At 36.2% G+C, this 23,204-nt stretch overlaps 1 protein-coding gene and 1 long non-coding RNA gene across 3 annotated transcripts in view; one reads left to right on the plus strand and one right to left on the minus strand.

The window, feature by feature from the left end:
• LOC114094772 (CD302 antigen) overlaps positions 1 to 23,204 on the plus strand; it is a 144,708-nt gene that overhangs the window by 44,650 nt on the left and 76,854 nt on the right. For both annotated transcript variants that reach the window (XM_027937955.2, XM_027937956.2), the window contains exons 12-18: positions 4,429 to 4,628; positions 6,036 to 6,178; positions 13,458 to 13,539; positions 16,890 to 16,958; positions 18,683 to 18,797; positions 21,976 to 22,011; positions 22,763 to 22,938. In XM_027937955.2, the coding sequence (XP_027793756.2) occupies positions 4,429 to 4,628; positions 6,036 to 6,178; positions 13,458 to 13,539; positions 16,890 to 16,958; positions 18,683 to 18,797; positions 21,976 to 22,011; positions 22,763 to 22,938 (821 nt within the window). The remainder of the gene's footprint in view (positions 1 to 4,428; positions 4,629 to 6,035; positions 6,179 to 13,457; positions 13,540 to 16,889; positions 16,959 to 18,682; positions 18,798 to 21,975; positions 22,012 to 22,762; positions 22,939 to 23,204) is intronic.
• Positions 1,812 to 22,904, minus strand: LOC139707655 (uncharacterized). Its single transcript, XR_011709122.1, has 4 exons — positions 22,715 to 22,904; positions 7,459 to 7,528; positions 3,923 to 4,094; positions 1,812 to 2,094 (listed from the first exon to the last, which is right to left on the minus strand). It is a non-coding gene; the product is annotated as an uncharacterized lncRNA (long non-coding RNA).

Below are 23,204 nucleotides of genomic sequence, written 5' to 3' on the forward strand. Positions count from 1 at the left end.
ATATAAGATAACTGTAATGATGTGGGTTAGTCTCTGTGTCCTCTATTCTGTACCATTTATCTACCAGTCTGTTTTGGTGCCAATACCATGCAATATTTGTTACTATTGCTTTGTAATATAGTTTAAGGTCTGGTATAGTGATACCACCTGCTTCACTCTTTCTGCTAAGGATTGCTTTAGTTATTCTGGGTCTCTTATTTTTCCAGATGAATTTTATGACTGCTCTTTCTATTTCTATTAGGAATATCATTGAGATTTTGATTAGAATTGCATTAAATCTGTATAGTGCTTTTGGTAGTATGGTCATTTTGATAATATTAATTCTGCCTATCTAAGACCAAGGAAGATCTTTTCATCTTCTAAGGTCTTCTTTAATTTCTTTCTTTAGTGTTCTGTACTTTTTGTTCTAGAGGTCTTTCAATTCTTACTCCAAAAAAAAAAAAAAATTGAAAATATTTAAGGCATTGGCAAATTTCTAGAGCCATATGATTTGCCCAGATCGAATCAGGATGATATAGACAATTTAAACAGTTGAATTTCAAGTGATGAAATTAAAGATGCCCTCTACCAACCTAGAGAAGCCCAGGACCAGATGGGTACACAGCCGAGTTCTATAAGACCTTTAAAGAAGAACTAATTCCAATACTCTTCAATTTATTTCAAGAAATAGAAAAAGAGGTAGCACTTCCAAACTCATTCTATAAGGCCAATATCACCCTGATTCCAAAACCAGGAAAAGACACATCAAAGAAAGAAAACTTCAGACCAATATCTCTAATGAACATAGATGCAAAAATTCCTCAATAAAATTCTGGCAAATCGCACACAAAAACATATCAAAAAGATAGTGTACCACGATCAAGTGGGGTTCATCCCAGGTTGCAAGGTTTGTTCAACATAAAGAAATCAATAAATGTAATTCATCACCTGAATAGACTTAAAGAGAAGAACCATATGATCATCTCAATAGATTCAGAAAAAGCATTTGACAAAATACAGCACCCCTTCATGTTTCAAACACTAGAAAAACTAGAGTTAACAGGAACATATCTTAACATTATAAAAGCTGTCTATGCTAAGCCCCAGGCCAACAGCATTCTAAATGGAGAAAAATTGAAAGCATTTCTTCTAAAAACTAGAACAAGACAGGGATGTTCTCTTTCACCACTTCTGTTTAACATAGTTCTTGAAACACTGGCCAGAGCAATTAGACAGATGAAAGAAATTAAAGGTATACAAATAGGTAAAGAAGAACTCAAACTATCACTGTTTGCTGATGACATGATTTTATATCTAGAAGATCCAAAAAATTCCACCAGAAAACTTCTAGATCTAATAAATGAATTCAGCAAAGTAGCAGGATATAAAATCAACACCCATAAATCAAACTCATTCCTATACATCAGTGATGAATCCACTGAAAGAGAAATTAGGAAAACTACTCCATTTACAATAGCCTCAAAAAATATAAAATACCTGGGAATCAATCTAACAAAAGAGGTGAAAGACTCATACAATGAAAACTACAGAACAGTAAAGAAAGAAATTGAAGAAAACCTCAGAAAATTGAAAGGTCTCCCATGCTCCCGGATAGGCAGAATTTATAGTCAAAATGGCCATACTACCAAAAGCATTATACAGATTTAATGCAATTCCTATTAAAATCCCAATGAGACCATTTTTCATAATCAGGAAACTGGAGCATGGAGAACTCCCACAAAATTTGTGACACATGGTCATGACCATCAATGTGAGTATTGTTAATATTAACAAAATCATTTATTTACTTACAAAAGTCAGAGGATACAGACATCAAACTTGGTTAAATCTCACTTAAATCAGAAATATTCTAGCAGGTAAAACATAGATTTCTTTAATATAGACTCGGCCATTTTAGAATAAATGTCACATCCATCCTTGATAAGCTTCAGTGGTTTGAGAGGGCTCAAGAAGTAGCCACCACCATGGTGTCCTTCGCTGTGTGGTCAGAAAAACTTCCATTAGGTAGATAGGTGGGCAGAACAGGGAAGAAGCAGCACACCCATCCTGGGTGGTGTGGCGTTATTTTTCTGAGTTCCTTGTTCCTCTTGTTGCCTATAGGTAAATATGAGACCATATAGCTTCTCTGTTTGGTGGGATAGAAGTCATTCTTGTTCCTTTCAGTGTATGTGACTCTTCTTGTATTCTGTTCATTTCAGGCAGAATTATAATTAAACTATTTTTCATAACATTGAAATGGGATCATGTAAGCTTATAATTAAAATAATACTTGAAATTGGGACTGCCCTCAAAATTGGTGACACATGGTCATGACTACCAATATCATGCTATAATGGAAAGGAAGTATAGCATAACTTTTTGCCAGACAAATCTGTGTTCAAATGTCAACTTTTCCTCTCATTTACTATGACTAGGGTTAAGTAATTTAGTCTTCATTCGAAAAGTAGATCTGAGGGCTGGGAATGTGGCTCAGTGGTAGGGCAAGTGTCTAGCATGTGCAAGGCCCTGGGTTCAAGCCTTAGTACCACACACACACACACACACACACACACACAATCTGGTAATTCAAACTACCTTTTTAAAAAAATTTTTTTTAATTTGTTCTAATTAGTTACATGCCGCAGTCTGGCTGGGCACAATCAGGAGCCACTTGTCAAAAGAAACTAACTTTATTTTTAGAACCACACACGCCAAACAAAACAGCCTCTCAGGAAAAACCCTCAGAGCCTCAACTGCCACCACCGGCTTTCCACAAGCCTCTCTCTCCCACACAAGCTTCTTTCCACCTCCCATAATCCTCCTGCTCTTGAGGCCGATTGGCTGGGTCACGTGGGCGGAGCCAAAAAAGTCCCCCAATGAGCAGCTCCGTGGTCTGAAAGGGCAGGGAAACAGTCCAATGAGCATCACCGCAGAGGAGCCAATCAGCTAGATGTTGCTGGGGCCGCTGTGAGCCAATCATCAGCCGGCAGCTGGAAGTTTGCTGGCAGCTGGAAGTTTGCTGGGGCCCCTTCGGCTGTGGCTCTCAACAGTTACACATGACAGTAGAATGTATTTTGATAAGTCATACATAAATGGAGTATTAACTGCTCATTCATCTGATTGTACATGATGTAGCGTTACACAGGTCATGTAATCATAAATGCACATAGGGTAATAATGTCCAATTCATTCCACTATCATTCATATCCCTATGCCCCCCCACACTTCCTTCTGTCTAGTCCACCCATGACTGTCTCCTTACTATGAATAAGCTGTGCTTATCAGAGAAAACATTCAACCTATGGTTCTTTGGAATTGGCTTTTTTTGCTTAGCATAATGTTCTCCAGTTCCATCCATTTACAAATAATAACAATTAATACCAATATTATGGCATTAATACCATAATACCATAATTTCATTTTTATTTATGGCCAAGTAATATTCCATTGTGTATATATGCCATGGTTTCTTTATCCATTCATCTTTTGAAGGGCACCTAGGTTGGTTCCATAGTTTAGCAATTGTGAATCGAGCTGCTGTAAACATTGACGTGGCTGCACCACTTTAGTATGCTGATTTTAAATCCTTTGGGAGTGGGTCAAATGACTAGGTCAAATGGTGGTTCCATTCCAAATAAACTATCTTTTAATGTTGTTATGAACAAATAAAATTATGACTGTCATAAGATAAATACTAAACAAATATGTTTTCACATACCTCCTTCTGTCTTTATTGTCCTCACCCTTCCTTTGGATCTGAATCTGACAAGGTTTTATTTTGAAGTGAACTGAATTGCTTAGAAACTGCTCAAAGTTTTTTAAGCGAATTGGAACCATTTCCCTGCAGCATAGTGGTTTGGGATACCACCTTGGAAGCAGATTGCTTTGGGTCAGCTGCTTACTAATAGAGTGACCTTGGACAGGTCACTTCATCCTCACTTACCTCAGTTGTGGCTAGAATCCACCCTCTGGTTTGTTGTCAGAGTTAATTAGGCTGGGTGCAGTGGTGCAGGCCTGTAATACCAGCAGCTTGGAAGGCCGAGGCAGGAGGATCGCAAGTTCAAAGCCATCTTCAGCAATGGTAAGGTGCTAAGCAACTCAGTGAGACCCTGTCTCTAAATAAAATACAAAATAGGCCTCAAGATGTGGGTCAGTGGCCAAGTGCCCCTGAGTTTTCAATCCCCAGTAACAAAAAAAAAAAAAAAAGAATTAATGAGCTTAATCCCTAGAGTGGTATCTGATTGGGAGTCAATACTTCTCTATAATACCTACCACCACCATCATCATCCATCATAATCATTATTCTGAACAATATCTTTCTTTCCTCTTTTTCTTCCATTGTTTTTTCTTATTTTTTCTCCCTACTTTGGCTCAAATAAAGAGAAGAAATACATGATAGAAAATGTTTGGACTTTAAAGTTTTAATTAAACTTTCCCATTCAACCCTAGCGTCTCCAGGTGGGTGCGTGGCTATGTCAACTGGAAAGTTTCTTGGCAAGTGGGTGGTGAAGGACTGCAGAAGCTTCAGAGCACTTTCAATTTGCAAGAAAATAAGTGGACCCCTGGAGCCTGAAAAAGCAGCCCCCAAGCCTGATGGCCCTTGTCCTGAAGGCTGGCATGGTTTCCCCTCCGGTGTTTCTTGTTACAAGGTAAAGCGGCATTCTCACCCAGTCCTTCAGTGATGTCGTCTCTGCACTATCCTAGTTCATGTCTTTGTACAAATTATGTTCCTTGCCATAGACATATAACCTAAAAAAGTGTTTGGGAGCATAGAGTCCTTGGCAGGACATCTGGAAACTTTGGTGTCAGGTGTTTCAATCCCACACTCTGCACATGTCCTCCCCCAAAGAGTAGGGCCAGAGCCAGAACTGGCCCTCTGCCTGGCTTCTCTCCTCCTGAGAGTTGGTGGGCTGCCACCATGCTGATGCAATGCTTGTGATTCTCGTATCCCTCTACTTCTTGTCAAATAAAGAGGTTCATCCCTTCTCATTATGGGAAAAAATGGGTCATTCAGTCAGTCAGTCCCACAAACCAACGATTAGATACTACCCCAAATCTTAGTAGCAATGACAGTGTTTAGTCTCAGGCTCATAAATCTTGGGGTCAGCTAGGGTTTGACTGATCTAGTTTGAATGGTCAACTCTATTTCCAGCTGCAGGTCAGCTATGTGGGACTCCCTATGATGACTTGGGGCCTATTGCTCTTTCTTCACTCTAGGGCTCAAGCCGAATGGGCAGCCTCTCTCAGGAGATTGTTTCTTGTGGCAAATCACTGGAGCCCAAGAAGGCAAGCCTAACCACATAAGCACATCTCAGGCCTCTGCTCACTTTAGCTACACTAGTATCCCATTAATCACAGAAAGGTACATCGCCAAACCCCACATCAAAGTACAGAGAAGTCTACTTCACCCCAAAGAGGCCATGACAAGAATGTGTCATCATATCATAGGGAACAGAAGAATTGGGACCAATAATTGGCCTACCAGTGCATTTTCTCTTCTTTTTTGAAATCATGATTTCTTTGACCTAAAATTAATCATTACACAACAAGGAAACATTCCACAATGGCAGGTTTTGTTTTGTTGCCTTTTGTCAAAGTTCACACATCAGTACAGACTTTTATTTGCTACTTCCTGATCTGAAAATAGTCCTCTTCTTATGTAGGTATTAGTGGCTTGCATTCAAAATTATATTGTTAGCATACTTCTTTGCAGAATTCTTCTCCCAGAGCTTCCTTATGTACCCTTTACAGCCTTGACTACTGGTTCATTTTCTCTTTCAAAGTCCTGGGAATGCATTAGAACATGGTATCTTGTTGGAGCAGTTTACCAGCCTGACTGAGGTAGTTCATACATCTGACAATAGTGATCATCTTTATAGGCCTTTAGTTGACACTTAGAGCATGAAGGGTCCTTGACTCATTGTACACAGATTTTCCTGTGCCTTCATTATGAGGATCAGTTTCAAGTCCCATAATATTTTGACTATAATTGACTTTAAAACTATGAATACTTCATGATTATGCCAGAAAACAAATTAACATTATACTTTGTCAAGGCATTCCATGCAGAAAGAATTGTGAGAAAGAGGAACTGGGAAGAAGCTGAAAGATTCTGCCAAGCACTTGGAGCACACCTGCCTAGCTTCAGTCATATGACTGAAATCAAGGAATACCTTCACTGGTTAAGGGAGCAGTTCAGGTAATATTTCTAGAATGAGCTTCTGTGCTATATGTGATGTCTTGTAAATATTCAGATTAACATGTTATATTATCTTAAAAAACCAGTGCTTAGCAGTCATGCAATATCAAGCACTCTTATATGCAAGATACCACGAGAGATTCAGAGATGAGTGAGACACAGTCCCTGTCCTTTGTTCTAGTAAAGTTCAACAACAGTGTTAAGAAAAGTATGTAAAAAAAAATCTACAGCATAGATAAAGAGGGGCCTTGGCAATTCAGAGAAGGGAGGAAGTTTTCCTGGCAGGTATGATCAAGGGAAATGTCATGAGGAAGGCTGATTATTGGAGGGTAGGTAATATTTTAAAAAGTAAAATAGAAAAAGCCAGTGAAAACACAAGTCAAGGTGCTGAGAACAGAATGTACAGATGTGGGCAAGGAGAAATGAATCATACAACTTGGCTAAAAAATAAGATTTGGATATGAAATTGAGATTTCTTTGCTTATCAGAGAATGAGTTTAAGTCAATAAGTAAAAAACAAGTAAGTTAATTAGTCCCCAATTAACTTCATTTGTGAAGAAATTAATTAAGTGGTATAAACCACTTATATTCCTATATTCACAAGCATACAGATACACATATACATATAAATGCATACATACGTACACATACATTCAGAGAGGGGAGCAGCTCTGTAGGTCAATGCAGACCAACTAGTTAGAAAGCTAGTACAGCTGCTCTGGTGGAAGCCTGCATAGAGGAAGGGCAGTAAGAAAGGGAAGTGATCATAGAAGTTATAGCCATTGTGATTTTAATGTTGAGGTAGAAGGAGCCTTCCTTGTCAATTTTCCTGATGTCTTTAAGGACAATATGGAAAAATATGAGCCAGGTGATGCTGTCTTGGAAAAAAAATTTCTAAGCTTTGCACACATCATAGTTATTAGGGTCATCAACTCCACAAAATGTTTTTCTCTTTTCACTTTCTGAACTGAAGAAAGACCCAAAGCTGTCTAAAAAAAAAAAAAAAATTCAGGGTATACCAGAGTAAATTATATTTTCCCAATTATTTTGAATCTAACAAAAATCTCAAGGAAAACAGCAAAAATTAAAATAGTTTGCCAAAACAAAGAAAAAGTTTAACTAGCTTTCTTTGGAATGTAGAAGATATTTAAAGACTGATATCTAAAGAGTTTTGAGGCAGAAAAAGCCTATAATATATTAATTTTAGTTTCCAATTAATTTCACTTGTGAAGAAATTAATTGAGGGGCTGGGGATGTGGCTCAAGCGGTAGCGCGCTCACCTGGCATGCGTGCGGCCTGGGTTCGATACTCAGTACCACATACAAACAGGGATGTTATGTCCGCTGAAAACTGAAAAATAAATATTGAAAAAAAAAAAGAAATTAATTGATATTAACCACCCATATTACCTTCTTGGAAAAAAAATTTCAAAGACAAATTCCAGTTAAGAGGTGAATACAAAAATCAAAAACACTTGAGTAGGGATTTCATTATAAAAGAATCAGAAGGAATAATATAACATTAAAACCTAGCCCAAAATCTAAGTAGTTGTAATAAATATAATTATAAAGACAGAACGAAATTATCCTCTGTCTTGAAAGAGAAATATAAGAATAATTTAATAACACCAGGTTTTTAACTGTTTATATAAATAAAAATTAGAATGTAGAAAGTTAAAACAGTTGTGAAAAAAATGAAAGCATAGTAAATTTCTCATTTTACCTGGAAATCATATTTAGAAACATTGATTATGTAAATTTTTAAAGCTTGAAGATAATGTTTAGTACAATTTAAGCATATGTCCATCTATTGAATGTATAAATAGGTTGTGGTGGAGCCCATATAGATAAATATAAATAAATAAAATAATCAAGGATGAAATCCAACATAAAACAAGTTGGCAAAAGACCCATTGTCGGTTTTGATTAAGTCTGAGTATACAAATTTGTTCAATAATAGTATCCAATTCTATGTTGCTATAAGAGTCTTAAAAACAGCCCAAAGTAATGATGTTCTTTTCCTGGAAGAAAGGGTATACAAAGTGTTACAAAATTAAGACATTTCAATAAAAACCCGTCTCTTTAAAAATTGAAAAAACTGGCAATGAATCATATTACACTGCATATGAGTCAGTGTGAGTAGCTGGTGGCCCATTGAGATGTGACGTCACTGTTCAATTTGCCAGGGTCCCTAACTCATTACTTCTTGACCTCCTTATGATATGTGCTTGTTCCATATTAACTCAAATAGCAAATGAGTTAATAATCACAAGAGCCATGTGATCATCTTAATAGGCACTAAAAATGCATCTGGTAAAATTCTTATTCATTTCTGGCTTAATATATATACTTGATATAGTTAATGAATACAATTAATATATAAGTTCTTTCTGAATTAAAAATAGAAGAGTAGTTCAAACCAGTAGCCATATCACAATTAATGACAAAGTATTATTAAATGAACCTTTGCACCAATGGCAGATTCTCATTCCCATTATAGTTGGCATCAGGTCCGCAATCACTTGACCCAGTGACTGGACAAGGGATCAAGCTCTTAGTGCCATTTCTAAAGGTACAGCTACTGGTCTCCCAAGATCCTTGAACCCTTTTATGAAGAGTGAGAGTCTTTCTAAATATTTTAGTTAATCCCCATATCTTGAATAATTTAAATTTCACTAAGGAGAGCTCATTTCTGAAATCATGCTGATTAGCAACTTCTAATTTCACTGACATAAACCCTTTCCTGACTTTCAGCAGAGGCTAATTACTACAGCCTCAGGTGTAGCTTTGGATCACACACATCCCTGTGGTGGCCACCTGTGGGGCATGGCTTTTTTAACACTCTACTGATCCTCTCTGAAGTGTGAATTTTGAGCAAAGCAGCCTAATGGCCCCAAGATCTCAAGCTTGACCCGCACAATATCACACTGTCTAGATAAAGCATTTGTAGTAAAATACTGATATGCAAACAAACTCTGGATTCTAGAATTAGTAACTCTAATTGGAACAGGGAGTCATGGGTAAGTACTAAGCAGTAAAGGTGTAGGTATTTGTGGGAATCAATTAATGGAAAACACTGGAATAACACATGTGATAGAAATGACTGCTAAGAGCCTCTATTACCCACTGGATTACACTAGGAATGTGTTCATATTACACTAATATGAATGATAATTAAAGAACTTCTCTTTATTTTTTTAATCACACTTAAGCACTTCCCATTTAAAAATTAGTAAAAGTTCATATGTAAAATTTGGAAACTATTAAAAGGGTAATGAAGAAAATAAGAATCACCTCAAATCCTAGTTCCCAGTTATAGTTAACATTTAGTGTAAATGCTTTCAATTTTCTTCCATTCCTATACATGTAGTTTTTATAAAATGATTGTCCACAGAATTACTATGTTTAATGTTTTTTTTTTCTAATCACAAAAATAATGTATGTGGAATTAAAAAACAGAAAAGCACAGAGGAAAGAAAACAAATCTCTTTAGGAATTATGTTTTATTTGTAGTCTTATCCTAGCAGCCAACATAATGCCATATTAAACAGACTGTGTTTCTTTCTTTTTTTTTTTTTTAGAGAGAATGAGAATTTTAATATTTATTTTTTAGTTTTCGACAGACACGACATCTTTGTTTGTATGTGGTGCTGAGGATCGAACCCGGGCCGCACGCATGCCTTGTGAGTGCGCGCTACCGCTTGAGCCACATCCCCAGCCCCCAACAGACTGTGTTTCTGCTTAATAAGTATTCCATTAATAAAGAGATTGTTTCCCTGTGCTGTACTTAGAAAGAAAACATTCTAGAACCAAAAATGTAGCCATGGCTTAAAGGAAAAGAAGGAAGCAGACCCATTCATATTAGAAAATGACTCTAAAGCTTACTCCTTGAATGTATTAGCTTTCATTGCAGAAATTGACCTTTCTCAGTAAGAAGTCCATTGCCCACCCAAATTGTGTATTGCATGCCAAAGAGTTAAGTCAGATTACTGCTATACTTCTCACAATCTAAATTCCACATCTCTATTTGTATTTCAATGAAAAGGATTCATGGTGCACCAAGTCATTAAGGCTCTGAGATCTTTGCAGCTCTTAATAGCAGCCCAACAGGGAAAGCCATTGTAGAGCAAAAATAGTCATAGGATTAGAGAATAAAGGCTTATTTGCAATGCCATTGCTGCTGTGTACACTGCCTCCTGTGAAGTGGCATGAATGGATTTAGATATAAATCTAAGGCTTTGCAGACTAAGAGCCCTCATCAAATAGTATTTATTGGGGGTTATGGCTGAGATACTGTTTTTCTTTGCAACCAGATGCGACAGGAAATTTGATTGAGAATAGGAATTTTAGCACACTCACACATATTAACCTTTTATATAATGTCTCCTTAACCTAAAGGCCTTGAAACTGTATACTTGGTTTGTATACTTGGACTGGAGTACAAGAAATTTATTGAGAAAGTTTGATTTTGATCTGATTCCTATTATGATCAGGTACCTAACTTCTGTTTTTCCCTCCGGTTTTCTGAAATCTACATTGGAGGTTTGCAATGATAGATGTGATTTCCAGTTTATTCTTACCTTTCTTTATCTGGCTACAGCTAAAGCAGATCAAACTTGGAACAAGTTATAATTCAGAAAATGCTTTCCACTTTGGACCACACACACAAACACAAGTAGCTACTATTTTCTGTATTTGTGATGCACTAGTGAATCCCTGGAAATGAAACGGAAGACTACATTTCTGGGTTGAAATGAAGTTCAGTCTCAGAAAGTAGTGAAGATTAAATATTTTTTGGACAATCAGGCAAACTCTTTTTCTCTAGGAAACTGTCCTCTGAGATTCAGCTGAGATGTGGAAATGAACTTGAAAGCAAAAAAGCTTTTAAGTGGGAGGAGGGACAGCCATTGGCGGAAAGGAGAATAGGTGAGGGCATCAGGAGCCTGGAAATCTGGGGACAGGCCTCTGCAAAGGCTGCTTGGGGGAACCTCTTGAATGCCCGGCAGTTGACCTTTGATCATCTGCCCAGCTATACTGTTGATTGCATAAAGAAGGTAAACTATCTAATGCTTACTTTAGGGAAAAACAAAATTTCTACACTAATTCCCCTGGCCCAAGTATATATTGTGTAAAGATTTGGGAGAAATGAAGTTGTATTGCTAAGTAAGATTGAGGAAGGAAACTTAATCTCCTCTTTATTTTAGCCATCTGGCTTTAATTACGCTGTATGTGGTGCTTATCCAGATCTATAGTGTAGAAATCCAAAACTCAGACAGTATGAGACATTTGGAAGCTGTTAGGAGAACTCTAATTAACTGAAGACACAAACTGCAAATTCCTTTTATAGATAATAAATTTAAACTGACTTAGTTGTCTCCCCTGGATTTATCTGAAGTCTACAAATTGGTGATTGTCCTCTATGAAAGAAAATAATATAACACTGACAACCAAAAAGGACAATCTTCATATTCCATTGCAACAAGCTGAAAAACTTGGGATTAAAATGATGAAAAAGTACTGATTGATATTAAGCTATGAAAGAATATTGAACAAAGGAAAGAGATAAAGGAAAGCAATTATTTTATTAAAAAGTGAAAAGCAATTAAAATAGTTTGTTCTAGCCTTTTATTCAATAGGTCTACAAATTTTTACAAAATTTTCTATTATATTTGGTTGTACATTCCATATATTCCATATCCTACTTAAGAATAGGGATAGTTTTTAGATTTGGATCCTACCCCTTCTTTAATATGTATCTATATTCATACTATATTTATATATATATTCTGTATGCATACACATATACTCACTTATAGACGTATGTATTTATCCATGTGCCACTGATGCCTTGTACCAACAGAAAATTAAATTATATGTATACTATGGGGCCAGGGATATTAGCTCAGTAGTACAGCACCTGGCTAACATGTAGAAGGCATTGCGTTCAGTCTCAATACCTAACACACACACACACAATTATATGGAATATAACTGGTCTGCCTATGATGTCTTAAATTTTAGAAACTATTTTCATATAGGGATGGAAACAGAAAATGTTTTAGTCTTATCACTTCTACTTATGCAGATCTGTTTCCCTGGCTAGAGCTTAAGTTTATTTGAGGAAAGGGATCACTTAAATGTGCATATAATTGTGTACATATTCTTCCTTGGAATGCCTAACTGTTTTCCTCTAGGCCAATCTGAATACTGAACATGGTACACTTCAGACTTTGGCTGGAAGGAAATGTTAGCCATCCTTTGAAAACTATCTCCTAACCTCATGAAAGTGTTTCCTTTGCTTCTGCAGTCCACAATGACCTCTCCTTCTTCTCAACGTTGGTAGCACTTAAATTTATACAGCTTATTTGATAGTTCTCATCAATGGTCTTATTGCATTTTCTTTTCTTATATAAATCTTGTCTCCCTAACTACTTCATTATTAGGTCTTGTACTTCTCTGTGTCATCGTTGCGACCAGCACGTACATCAAAGTATACTATTTATGAATATTATGTGTCATCACTTAAGTGATCGTTTAATTGTATCTCTCTAGTATATTTCTTTGGCACTTCAAATATACTCAAATTTGTTTACTTTCATCTTAATGGGCAATAGAAATTAAAATATTTTTTGAACCTTGTTCAGTATAAATTTAACAAAATGGTTCTGTTCTTTTTAAAGAGATGTGTGTTTAGACAATGCTTTTTAAAAATGCCATTGTTGTATTTGACTCTATTTGAAAATAAAATAATGTGAAAACCCTGCAGTAAAGTTTTGAAATAATCACAACATTTTTGTCTTGAAAGTTTAAAGCAGAATTATTTTTGTGTTTCATGCAAAAAAAATTAGTTATTTAAAAGTATGCTGCTTTTTCTGTAGCTACACCATATTAAGGGTTCAGTTTCATTTCAAAAGGCTTCTTTTCTTTGTCAGCACTGTGAATTGAACCCAGGGCCTTGCACAAGCTAGACAAGTGCTCTGTTACTAAACTACATCCCCAGCCCTTCTTTTTTGTTTTAATTTTGTGACAAGATCTTGCTAAATTGCCCAGGCTGGTCTCAAACTTGCAATCCTCAGTTTCCCATGTAGCTGGAATTACAGGTGTGTGCACCACCATGCTCAGCTCAAAGGACTTCTTTATATGGCTTGAGATTGTGTTTTCCAATCAGTGACAAGATAGTCTAAATAAAGTTATATGACTGAAGCACTTTAAGCATTGTGAATGGTAAATATTTTCACCAAGTATCCTGAAAAAAATTTTAATGCTTCCTCTTTATGTAGTGACCAGCGTTGGCTATGGATAGGTTTGAATAAAAGGAGCCCAGACCTACAAGGATCCTGGCAGTGGAGTGATCGTACACCAGTAAGTTAAAACCTTCTGTTGGGGTAGTATAGAAGTAGTGTTTATTTCAACAACAGGTAAGTCATAAGGAATCTCTAAAGAACCTGAATTACCATAGTCTTGAGCAAAAAGTAGGAGGTATCATACTCCTGGACTTCAAAAATTTATTACTTAGCTGGGCACGGTGCTGCATGCTGTAATCCCAGCAGCTCAGGAGGCTGAGGCAGAAGGATCGAGAGTTCAGAGCCAGCCTCAGCAAAAGTGAGGTGCTAAGCAACTCAGTGAGACCCTGTCTCTAAATAAAATACAAAAAGGGCTTGGGATGTGGCTCAGTGGTTGAGTATCCCTGAGTTCAATTCCTGAGTTCAAAAAATAAAATAAAAAGTAGTATATAGCTATGGCAACCAAAACAAAATGGTACTACCATAAAGAGATACATAGATCAGTGGAAAAATAGAAAGCTCAGAAAAAAAATCCATGCATTTACACACAAATGATTTCTGACAATCAAGAACACAGTGAAGAAAAGATAGTCTGTTCAATAAATAGTGCAGGTAACACTGAAAACCCACATACAGAAGCATGAAATTAGATCCTTATCTCACTCCATCTACAAAAATCAACTAAAAATGAGTTAAAAGACTTAAATGTAAGACCCAAAACTACAAAACTTCTAGAAGAAAACATAAGAGGGAAAGTTCTATGATACTGGTCTGCGCAGTGATTTATGGAATATGACCCAAAAACACAGGCAACAAGAGCAAAAATAGACAAATGGGATCACACCAAACTGAAAAGGTTCTGCACACCAAAGAAAACAGTCAACCAAGAGACAGCCTACAGAATGGGAAAAATTATCTGTAAACCATATATCTAATAAGCATTAATATCCAAAATATGTAAGGAACTCAAACAACTCAATAGCAAGAGAACAAAAAAAACAACTTAAAATGGGCAAATGATCTGAAAAGACATTTCTCAAAAGAAGACATTCATATGGCCAACAAATATATGAAAAAATGCTAAACATTACTAATCATCAGGGAAATACAAACTAAAAACACAAACACGTATTACCTCACACCTGTTAGAACAGCTGATATCAAAAAGACAAAAGATAGTGGGGGGTACGTAGTGCCCACATCTAATACCAGCAATTAGGGAAGCTGAGGCAGGAAGATCACAAGTTTGAAGCCAGCCTAGGCAACTTAGCAAGACCCTCTCTCAAAATAAAAATAGGACTGGAGATATTGCTCAGAGGAAGAACCCTCTGGGGTTCAATCCCCAGTAATACTCAAAAGAAGAAAAAAAAGAACTACCATATGATCTAGGAATTGCACTATGGGTATATATTCCAATGAAATCAGTAATCTTTTTAATATTTTTAGTTGTAGATGGACACAATGCCTTTATTTTATTCATTTATTTTTATGTGGTGCTGAGAATCGAGCCCAGTGCCTCACATGTACTAAGCAAGTGCTCTGCCACTGAGCTATAGCCCCAGCCCCCAAAATCAGTATTTTGAAGAGATAGTTACACTTCCATGTTTATTGCAGCATTATTCATAATAGTCAAGATATGGAATCAACCTAAATGTCCATCAGTGGATGAATGGATAAAGGAATTGTGGTATATATACATAATGGAATACTATTCAGTCATAAAAAGAAGGAAATCCTGCCACTTGCAACAACATGGATGAACCTGAGGTGAAAATATTCATTGAAATAAGCCAGCTAGAAAGACAAATGCCATATGATCTCACCAATATGTGGAATCAAAAAAACTTGATCTCAGAAAAGTAGAATGGTGGTTATCAGGGGTAAGGGGATTAAGGAGATGTTTGTCAAAGGATATAAAATTTCAGATACTGATAACAGGATTAATTTCAGGAGATCTATTATTGTGAAACATGGCAATTATAGTTATTAAAAATAATGCTGATAGTGGATGTATAGTGTTCTCACCACCAAAATGATAACTCTGTGAGGTAAAGCATATGTAAATTAGATTCAGTCATTCTACAATGCCTATACTTTAAAACACCATGTTGTATAAGATAAAAAAAATTACAATTTTACTTGTCAATTAAAAAATATAAATATATCCACATACCGAACTATCATTAAAATTGTGAAGCTGTATGCTTACTGAAATGGAAACAGATTCACATATATGAAGTATATGAAGTGGGGGGAAAAAAACAAGGTTCTAATTTACTTTTACTTAAAAATATATATAGTTTATGAATGGTTCAAAAAAGAGAAAAATATAGATACATAGATGTGGTGGCCATCTTTGGTTAGTAAAAGTAATTTTTTTTCCTCAAAGCTTTTCTTTATTTTGCTTTTAATAATTTTTTTTTTACTTCTTTTGCAAGAGGGGCGGGTAACGGGGATTTAACCCAGGGGTCCATAACCACCAAGCTACATCCCTAAATCTTTTTTTTTTTTTTAAATATTTTTAGTTGTAAATGGACCCAATACCTTTATTTTTTTATGTGGTGCTGAGGTTGAAACCTAGTGCCTCACACATGCTAGGCAAGCACTCTGCCACTGAGCTATAACTCCAGCCCTCAGATCTTTTTTATTTTTGATTTTGAGACAGGGTCTTGCTAAGTTACTGAGGGCCTTGCTAAATTGCTGAGGTTGTCTTCAAACTTGCAATCCCCCTGCCTCAGTCTCCCAAGTCACTGAGATTATAAGTGTGCAACATCATACTGGCTTTAATTTTTTTTTTAATAATGAGAAACTTTTATTTTTATTATCTAAAAGTAGGAGTTACATAAAGAGAAATTATCTTTATTGAGAGAAACAATTCATTGGGGGGAACCTAAAAAATCTTCCAATATTATTTCAAATGTTTACATTATTCTGAAGAGATATTTTAAATAACACAAACAGCAAAATTTTCAAATATTCAATATTTGCTACACCTTACCTTTCTGTTAATTCATTTTGTATTCTTTCTAAATGTTAGACTCCTGACCTTTTTTTTTTTTCTGACTTTTATTTTCAATTTGGAGCATATTTGAGATTAGTTGATCAAATAACCAGCATTTTAACATATGCAAAACATGAAAGAGAAGACGGAGGAGGTGGAAGAAGTAGTTGTTGTCATTGTCTTGGCACTCTCACTATAGCAGTAAAATTACTACATCATTAACCTCCACTTTTGAAACTGTGCCTTCCTTTGTTTAGAAACTTATGACATTGTCTAGGTCTTCTCATGATTTAGCATCCTGATTTTAAACTGTTTTTTTTTTCAGTTGCATATGAACATGCTCCTTTATTAAAGCTGCTTAAATTACATCTAAATTGCAAATATTTATGCATCATTCTTAAATTCTCAAGGCTCTCTTGTCTTTTCAGGTAACTACTATTATCATGGAAAATGAGTTTCAGCAAGATTATGACATCAGAGACTGTGCTGCTGTCAAGGTCAGTCTAGTGCTGGAAAATCTGCATTGAAAGTAAATAAATAAATCCGGGACTGAGATGGTAGCTCAGTGGTAGAGCACATGTTTAGCATGTTTGAGGTCTTCGGCCTGATCCCCAGGAAAGAAGGGGAGGCAGTTGTTTTCAATGCTGTTTTGCAACAACATTGGGAAATTAGATTAATGCCAGGATGAGGTGTTTGTATATTTTTTTGATAACAACAGGACAATTAAAAAAGTCTCTGAGGATGGAGGATGACATGAACTAAGAGTATGAGGAAGATTTATCCTGAGACAAGTTTCAAAATACAGCAGATAGGAGTGGAAGACATAAAAGACCCATTAGGCATTTACCTCTGCAGAATGCATTCCTTTATCCATTTCATAAGTGACATGTTCAGGGAATCTGTGAAAGGGAATAAAACAGTGATAGGCTACAAAACATTGTCATTGTCTTCAAGGAACTTCCAGTGTAGTAGGAGATAAAGACAAACAAGCAGATGATACCATCAGGCCAGGGCTATGATGGGCAGAATACAGGTTACACACAGGAATGGGGTTGTTATGAAAGAATAACAGTGGTAATGGCAGTGATGGTGGGGATGGTGAGCAGCAAACACTTATTGACTCCTTTAGAAGTCAAGTACTGTACAAGGCATGTCATATATATTATTTAATTTAATATACAACCTTGTTAGGTAGGAACTATTACCATAGTTATTGTGTAGAGAAAGAAATTTGAGCTTTGAGTAACTTACTCAGGGTTAGGTGGTAACAGGACTGAAATGTTGGTGGTAACATGTCTGAGTCCAGTACTCTTAACCACTGTATGATATGATTGGAAGGTGTACTGGTCTGTGGAATATGCTCTATTTTAATTTAGATAGTTTTAAATTCAACTTTGACGTAAGATGTGTCCTATCATAAGTTGAAATTAAAGAAACTTTGAAGGAGTTGAAGGGGAGAAATGAATATTATAAAAAGGAAAGGGCTAAGAAGTAGATTTGAGAGAACTGCCAATTAAAAAATAAAAGAAGACAAGGAAAGAGGACACATCCAGTTAATATCTTCACTTTGTAGCCCAAGAAAATGCTACAGGAAGGTTGGGGCCAATAAAAATTGAGAAAGTCTTTGGAAAATACTATTTTCAAGGTAACTCTTCTTGTAATAAACTCTTATAGTATCATACCATTTGTACAGAATTCCCAAAATAGCACAGAAAAGGTAAACACTTCAGAGAAGTGGCTGACTGGAATTCCCAGGGAGCCACCCTGGCCATGAGGCATTGGGAAACGTCCTAGAAATGTCAGAACAACAATAAAGGAGTATAGCCCCTGAGCCTGGACCGCTGTGTCATCTTCTGATCTGTTCCAGTCACAGCCTGGTGCTTGAATACTGCTGAAATAATGTTCTTTTATAACTTGATCTTTTTCCAAATTTTATAAGTACAAGATTCTACAATTTCTTGTCAATAAAATCAGGGGGAAAAGAGACAGGAATTAACATGTTGGACATAAACATGGCCTTATAATTTATTTCAGTCCCCTTGGAAGGCTTTTGCTCAGACAGTTACTATTTAAACATTCCATTCATTCATGTGTCATTTATTCTACAGAAAGCTTAAGTGCCAGGGCTGAAATAGGGACCAAGGCCACAGTCTGTACAGTTTAGTGTTTCATAAGGGCAGCAGCAACCTCAAAATATTCTGCAATCCTTTTCCTCCTTTAGGTTATATACAGGCCATGGCGAAGAAGCTGGCATTTCTATGATGACGGAGAATATATTTATTTGAGGCCTTTTGCTTGTGACACAAAACTTGAATGGGTATGCCAGATTCCAAAAGGTAAGTGGTAGCTATTCCTTTTCATGATTTTCTCATAGTAATGTTGCAAATACTGAGCTAGAAGTATATATGACACCGCTTTAGTTCACAGTTGTAATTTTTACATGTCGTGAGGTGCAATTCATATATTATGCCACCCCCCTACTGCCTAACTCCCTCTCCTATAAGAAGTCTAGCTTACAGAAATTTGGTAATAGCTTACTCTTTGGTCATAGAAAAAAATTGTATAGAAGACAAAATTTAAGGCTCATTTAAGGGAGATTAGATTTTGGTATGAAAGATTATTTTAATAAAAGGAGAGATGAAGAGAGAATCGTTCTAATTTTTATTTTGATGCAAAATGAAAAACAAAATGAAGATAATTTGGAGAAGAATTAGGCAGGAACCAAAAAAAAATCAAAATTTGGCAAGTTATTATAAAATTTAGAAGCAATTGTTAATGAACTCCAAAACTGCTAATACTTCATGTAAATTCAAATTCAGGAACTTAGATTTATAGCAGAGCCTTTGATGACAGAGAAAAATAGATTTTTTTTTAATTTAGTATTTTTACAAGGAAAATGTTAGGAAATTATTATTTAAAATGATGAGAAGACTTTACCCCCCCCCCTCTTTTTTTTTATTGGTAGTGCTGGGGATTAAACCCAGGGCCTTGTGCCTGTGAGGCAAGCACTCTACTAACTGAGCTATATCCCCAGACCCTCCAGTTATTTTTAAGCACACATTGTAAACACAATGGAAAATACAAAGGAAGTTTTAAAGTGAATTTCTGAACTGAATGTAGCTGTTTCAACTAAAGGTGTATCCTCCTACAGATTCTCAAAGAACTCCAAAGATTGAGTCATTGTTTTGCCTATTTTCCTACAAAGGACCACCACATATGACCTCAGGCACAGTAACTGGCAAGTCTCTTTCATGAAAGAGAACAGTCAGGCACTAGTAAGAGTGCTTCTGTGCTTATGAATGTTTGTTGATGTGGTTGTCCTGGTGTGGTGGGGAGGACTATGCCCTGTTATTCCTGATTGTTTGATTAAACTTCAAAAAGGAGCAAAGGAAAACCAGTTTGGAAGGTCTTTAAGGAAGTGGAAAAGTAACTAATATATACAACCAATATGCACAATGTCTCTGGTTTGAAGCATTCGGGTAAGCCTCCCATTTGTGGCATTTACCAGCCTGCTACAGAGTGTCCTTGCTCACTCCAAGGCACCTGCACTGGTAGCGGCTACCCCCACCTCCTGTTTGGGTGGAGATGCAGACCAAGAGTGGAAACCAGGGCAACTTAGAAATGACAGAACTGTAATGTCAGGAAATGTTATGATAGAGCATGTGCTAGTTTAAAGGGAACTGACTGTCTTGGCAAATCTAAAGTCAACCAAACAGATCTAAATAATAACACCCCCTCTTCCCCCATGCAGAAACAAAATAAAATGCTAAATAACTAAATATCATGCGAATCAACTACCAGTCATTTAAAGCAATCAATGATTGCTCAATCCAAGATTTAAATGTTATGTTAACTCCCCTTTGACAGTACCTAACTTTCTAAGTTAAAAGGTATTGCATTCATCTGATTGGATATTTTTCTTGTTTACCACAGCAGCCGAAATCTACTCAACTTACATTAATTGGCATTTTTGGTTTTCTTAAAGAAATTTTCCTCTTATTGGCCTAAATCACCATGCCTTTTCTCTTCTTGCCTTTTTATTACCTGGTTCTAAGTAGTCCCCTCTTCTCTAAAAGGGATATGAACCTATGAATTTTAATTAGCCATGATTACTAGGTATTCTTTTAAAAAATTCTTTTTTTTAATTGAAGAAAATATCAAAAATAAAATTCGTAAAAATGTTTTTAGGGAAATTATCACTATCAAATACAGCTATACTTCTTGCTACCTTATATACACATATGTATTCATAGTCTCATATAAAAAAAGACTTTGACTATATCATAGACAAGAAACTGTGTTCATTTTTAAATCAATTTGCATTTCTATTGATGAAAACTACCCAATCTGAAGAGAACTTAGAAAACCCAAGGATGCTGGATGTGTAGGCTGTCCTCTCTCAGGAGGGTCATCTGATGACTAAAGCCTCGATACCACAGCAATATTAAGAACAGCTGTTTTACCCTGTAATTAAATAAAGTGAATTATGTTTTAGAGTTGAAACCACTGTGACCTGTAGCCAGTGTGACTAGGGGGAAGGAAGCAACTAGAATCCTGTGAAGACTGCTTTGTGCATGGGGCTGTGTGGGTACCACTTTAGGGGTGATAGCAAGGTCTTCAAGTGCTTTGTGAGTAGACTCATTTTTATAAAGTAGATAATGAAGGCTCAGGGAGTTAGTGAAGCACCTCAGCCATAGTGTGTGAGGGCCCACACACCACTGTGAAGCCCATGATTCTGTGAAGCATATCATATTTCCCATTTCCATTCAGGAATCTGCATTGACTTTTATTGTTTTCCTCCTAGTTTTGTTTCACTTTCTCAAAAGGTTCAATATTGACAGTTTGTCCAACCGCATCTCATGAGTCAGTAACCTCTAACCCCCTAAGTATACAGTGCAGTTAACTCAAATTCCATTAGATAGAGAAGTAGTTCCTGAATAGCCTCATCCTACAGGGTGATTACCTTGATGCAAACCCCTTAGTGCTTCTGTGTAAATTATACAACATCATCATTTACTTATTTTTAACTTTCTAATTATTAGCTATGTTTTGTCCATGTCTTCTTTTTGACTTCTAATACAAAGCAAAAAACTGCTAGTAATTCATACATACGTATTGTGTGTATGATATATTTTATATATATGGATTTGTACATTTTATTATCCATATGCATTTATATATTTTTTTAAATATATTTTTTTTCCCTCAATGCTGGGGATCCAATCCAGGGCCTTGCTTGTTCTAGGCAAGTACTCTACCATTGAGCTACATCCCCAGCCCTAGACTGCTTGGAATACTTTATTAATATTTAGCAAGTCTATCTTTTGCCACTGAAGAAGCTTTAGTACAAGCCCTACAAAATTCAACTAAATGACATAACTTGAAATCAAATGATTTGCTCAGAAATGAATAAACCTTCATAACAGTATAATTAACATTAAAAGGCCCTACTTATAGTAAGCTGATCTGTGATCATATACCAAACTCAAGCCACTTGCTTTCTTCTTTATACAGGCAGCACTCCAAAAACACCAGACTGGTATAATCCAGGTAAGTTAAGAAAACTGAAATTTAGCAAAAGCTGCTTTTATCCTTTTGACAATGTATATCGTTAATTATTTAAGTGCCAGTTTCTTCTCTATCATGTCTTCAAGAGAAATAAAATTGTCTCCAGGCAAGGAAAGTGGGTGGATGGTGTGGAATGAGTCGATGAGGCTAGATTTTTCTTCTCTGTGAATACAGAAAAGTGGCAGAGTCACTGGCTAAGGAATCCTTAATTCCTTGCAGTTAGCACTTCCACAGTCAGAGAGAGCCAGTAATCTAGATGGGTTTTGTGTTAATCCGCTTTCCCTTACTGTAATAAAATACTTGATATGATTAACTCGAAAAGAGGAAAGGTTTAGGCTCACAACTTTGGAAGTTTTAGATCATATTCTGTCAGCCTTGTTGCTTTGGGGCCTGTGGCAAGATAGCACTTCATAGCAGAGAGCCCTTGGTGGAGCATACTGCTTACTCCTGGTGGCTGAGAAGTGAAAAACAGAAAAAGGAGGCTCCAGAGTACTAATATCTCTTCCAAGGGCACACCTCCATATGACCAGAAGACTTCCAACTGAGCACCACCTCTGAAAAGGTTCCACCCCTCCCAATAGCATCATGGGCTAGGAACCAAGCCTTTAATACATGAGCCTGTGGGAGACACATCCAAACCAAAACAGTTACTATTTGTAAAGTTTTAACCGTTACCCATACTTACAGGCTACAGTTTGGTTGGCGTGGTCCTAACTCTGATCTTCTTATTTAGAGCGTGCTGGAATTCATGGGCCTCCAGTTATAATTGAAGGAAGTGAATATTGGTTTGTTGCTGATCCTCACTTGAACTACGAAGAAGCCGTCCTGTACTGTGCTAGCAATCACAGCTTTCTTGCTACTATAACGTCTTTTACAGGACTAAAAGCCATCAAAAACAAAATAGCAAATGTAATTTAAAAGAATGCATTTTAAATATATTTCTTATTATATTTATTCCATTAAAAATACTTCCAAAATCTACAAAAGTTAAATGTTCCTCTAAAGTAAATTTGCCTCACAACATCCATATTAATTGTTCAGTGTTTGAAAAGTTTAGTGAGATTGCTTAATGTTTTAAAATATGCATGATTTATAATAAATATCAGTTTATGAGATGAGCATCAGTAGATAATATAAATTATCCTAATTCATTACTTTATTAGAAGTGAACTTAT

Source organism: Marmota flaviventris, chromosome 11 (assembly GCF_047511675.1).
Source record: "Marmota flaviventris isolate mMarFla1 chromosome 11, mMarFla1.hap1, whole genome shotgun sequence".
In the NCBI taxonomy this organism is placed as follows: domain Eukaryota; kingdom Metazoa; phylum Chordata; class Mammalia; order Rodentia; family Sciuridae; genus Marmota; species Marmota flaviventris.